The sequence below is a fragment of the Diaphorina citri genome, unplaced genomic scaffold (genome assembly GCF_000475195.1).
Source record: "Diaphorina citri unplaced genomic scaffold, Diaci psyllid genome assembly version 1.1 scaffold7329, whole genome shotgun sequence".
NCBI lineage: Eukaryota > Metazoa > Arthropoda > Insecta > Hemiptera > Psyllidae > Diaphorina > Diaphorina citri.
The window spans coordinates 1-3,637 of record NW_007384705.1 but is presented as its reverse complement, the minus strand read 5'-3'; the positions used below and the strand labels follow the sequence as shown (position 1 = coordinate 3,637).

Below are 3,637 nucleotides of genomic sequence, written 5' to 3'. Positions count from 1 at the left end.
AAACTAGTCAACCTCCTTGAGAGACTGGAACTCTGGAAGTATCGTTGTAAGTATCCTTAAGGCTCGTTGCCACTTGTCGTTCGGGAAAAAATCGTGTCGTGTGTAGTGGGAACACTCTCATTTAAATTACATTGCCTACAAGACATCAGGGAAAAAATCGGATGAAGCTCACAAGAAGTGGGAACGGACCTTTACTCCTCACCTTTGTAAGATTTATATTGATGTTCAAAAAATAATAATAATAAAAATAAAGTTAAATTAAACCTTGATTTCACCTAGAAAAAGGTCCCCAAGGGTCCTTCAATTTATGCCAAAAAAAAGTTTCCTTTATGCAGATCATATTATGTGACATGAATAAGGCCTTTGAAGCTGTTGATTTCGACATCATCCTAATAACATGAAAGAACTGCACTTCTCAAATAACTTTCTGGATAAGTTCCACCTACTTGACAGTAAACGGTGCATTTTCAGTTATATGAAAAACAACAGCTTTGAAGTCCATCAGATGTGGAATACCACAGGAGTGCAACCAACCTCAGTGGTGTAGTGGTTAGCGCGGTGGACTCTGGATCTGGAGGTTGGTGGTTCAAGTCCAAGTCAAGTCATAAAATTTAGCGTAGTGTATTAAGCAGGGAACGACATTTTGACAAGCATTTATGGTTAACACAATTAAAATTCCTTTAAATACCACAGGGGTGGATGATTGTACCTTTCTTCTTAACTTATTTCTTGATATTTTAAAATTCTATCGGGAACTTATACAGAGTAACAAGGTACCTAATGAAAAAGAATTATTGTAATATGTAGCTCCATTTTACCATTTTTCAAAATCCGGAAATGGATGGAAATATTCGTGATGGGGTGCATTTATGCTTAACACAATTAAAATTCCTTTAAATACCACAGGGGTGGATGATTGTACCTTTCTTCTTAACTTATTTCTTGATATTTTAAAATTCTATCGGAAACTTATACAGAGTAACAAGGTACCTAATGGGAAAGAATTATTGTGATAGTTCCATTTCTCAAAATCCGGAAATGGATGGAAATATTCGTGATGGGGCCCCCAGACTTCAAAAAATTGATTTTTCTCCCCGAACAGTTTCAGAAGCAAAGTGTTCGAGATTGAGATGGACGTTGAGGTTCTCATCAATGAAGTGTTTGGTCAGGTGCTTAACGTTGAGGAAGCGTTAGATGCGCTGCAAGTGTTTTATCCGTACTATTCCCGCTCTCATCTATGCCCCATATTTGTCGAGAAAACGAACCAGGTGAGTTTGACAACTTAACGTTGAGGAAGCGTTAGATGCGCTGCAAGTGTTTTATCCGTACTATTCCTGCTCTCATCTATGCCCCATATTTGTCGAGAAAACGAACCAGGTGAGTTTGATAACGTAACGTTGAGGAAGCGTTTAAGTAAAATATTTGTCAATAAACAGGTGCTAAAAATATATGGCTGCAAGTGTTTTATCCGTACTATTCCCGCTCTCATCTATGCCCCATATTTGTCGAGAAAACGAACCAGGTGAGTTTGACAACTTAATGTTGAGGAAGCGTTAGATGCGCTGCAAGTGTTTTATCCGTACTATTCCCGCTCATATCTATGTCCCATATTTGTCGGCAAAACGAACCAGGTGAGTTTGACAACGTAACGTTGAGGAAGCGTTTAAGTAACATATTAGTCAATAAAATATATGAGTCGGCAAATAGATCAGTTGCGCTTACGTGGGTGATGTATGATGTTTCAAAGTCATAGAGCACGAAAAATGAGGACCAACCAACGGATTGTTTCTTTTTCTTCTACGACTTCTAGATACCGAGATAAATCGATTTTAAAAATACCGGTAAAGCAGATGTTGGGATAATTATCTTGTTAGAACCATTCCAAGTCGTGACCATCATTAAAATAAAATAAAAAGAAAAATAGAAACATGAACAAACATAAATATCATGTAAATTGTACATATACATTCATAAGATTGTAAAAAGGTAAGTAGGTACCTATTAGGTGATGCTTTTAAAATAAGAGTTAAATAACTGCATATTGGGTATATTTTGGCGGTGTAGATACCTAGGTAGGTATAGGTACTAATAGATCAGTTGCGCTTACTTGGTTGATGTTTCAAAGTCATAGAGCATGAATATTGCATTGAGCACATATCTGATACATACATAAAAGCTCTGTCCCACATTGGGAGCGTAGTCGAGCGACTTTTAGTAACGACTAGCGCGTAGTCGCCTGAAAAAGTGAAAATCCCAATCTACGAAAATAATACAGAAATATCACACTCTAGGAGAGCTAAGTCGTGCAACTCCAATGTGAGAGGTCCCTATTATTGCTACAAAAAGTCGCACAACTCTGCTTCGAATGTGTGAGCAGCCTAGTCTACACACTATACGATTGACACACGCTCATGTTGTAGCGCTGTCTTCAAGATATCATCTTTGGTGTCCTAATAGATCAGTTGCGCTTAGTTGGGTGATGTTTCAAAGTCATAGAGCAGGAAAAATGAGGACCAACGGAATTTTTCTTTTTCTTCTACGACTTCTAGATCCCGAGATAAATCGATTTAAAAAATGCCGGTAAATCGTAAAGTTTGACGTCACGGCATACGCTCCCGTAGGCGATGACGTCATAATGGTTACTTCCTGTGAAGATAGACCGTGACATCTACGCTTGTTATGACTCCCTAGTCAGTTCAATAGATGACAGAATGAAACGTCTGTATAGAGACTGGAAAACGAGTGTTCCCGATATTGACCGACTCCTGAAGCGAAGTCTCCTGGTTCGAACCACGATGCGGCCCAACTTCCTCAAATCCAATATCGATCCGTAAGTTGGTCAATAAAGGAGCGTCCACACGATAGTCGACATCGCCCTAAACACGTTCACACTTATAGCCTTTTTTCGTTCCATCAAAATCCGTTAATCTTACCTGTATTGGTTCTCGATGCTGTCGATGGACATTTCTGCTGTCTCTTACGTCAAGTTCAGCTAATACTGCTGCCTTTAATAAAAAATACAAATAATAATAATACTGCTGCCTTTTATGTGAAGCAGAAACTAAAAATTTCCAATCACTTACCAACCTTAAAAGTGTAGGGGTCAGTTTGGAACACTTCAGATGTGAAAGTTGGTGGCTAGAGTTAAAGTCGGCTCAATTCTTTTTCTCATTTCCAGTCACTTGCTGGATCTCCTAGAGGACGCCAGTTTCTGGAAGACAGAATACCGATTGTTTCCTCACATTGATCAACTTCTGGAGAAGTACAACTCCATCCGACACACGCATAATGCAGTCAATCTGCTCGTATCTCAATACAACCGGATGCTAAGCTCCCTATCTGACCAGGAGAGAGTGCTATTCCGAGTACTAACCAAGATAGTGGATATACATCTACTACCTGCTATGAAACAGGTGGAGTGGGGTTCAGATAATACACTTAGTGAGGTAAGAGTCCAAAATCCAAATCCACCAAATGACCCAAAACAAAGATATTTTGGACCTGATTGGGATTTAAAAGAATCCGCAAAGGCCCTTTTTTTTAAAAAAAAGCTCACAAAAACACTGTTATGTTATGTTTCTGATTAAGTGTCTAAAGTTAATTCTACAGTTCAGTAAAACACTCTTATGTTTCAGAT

General features: G+C 38.7%; 1 protein-coding gene across 1 annotated transcript; it reads left to right on the top strand.

The window, feature by feature from the left end:
• Window positions 1-2,649: 2,649 nt before the first annotated feature.
• LOC113472700 (dynein-1-beta heavy chain, flagellar inner arm I1 complex-like) lies at window positions 2,650-3,446 on the top strand (the record flags this gene model as incomplete). The annotated part of the gene is made up of 2 exons (XM_026832489.1): window positions 2,650-2,830; window positions 3,179-3,446. Coding segments are annotated over exons 1-2 (387 nt in total), but the record flags the coding sequence as incomplete, so codon positions are not given.
• Between the last annotated feature and the right edge of the window lie 191 nt (window positions 3,447-3,637).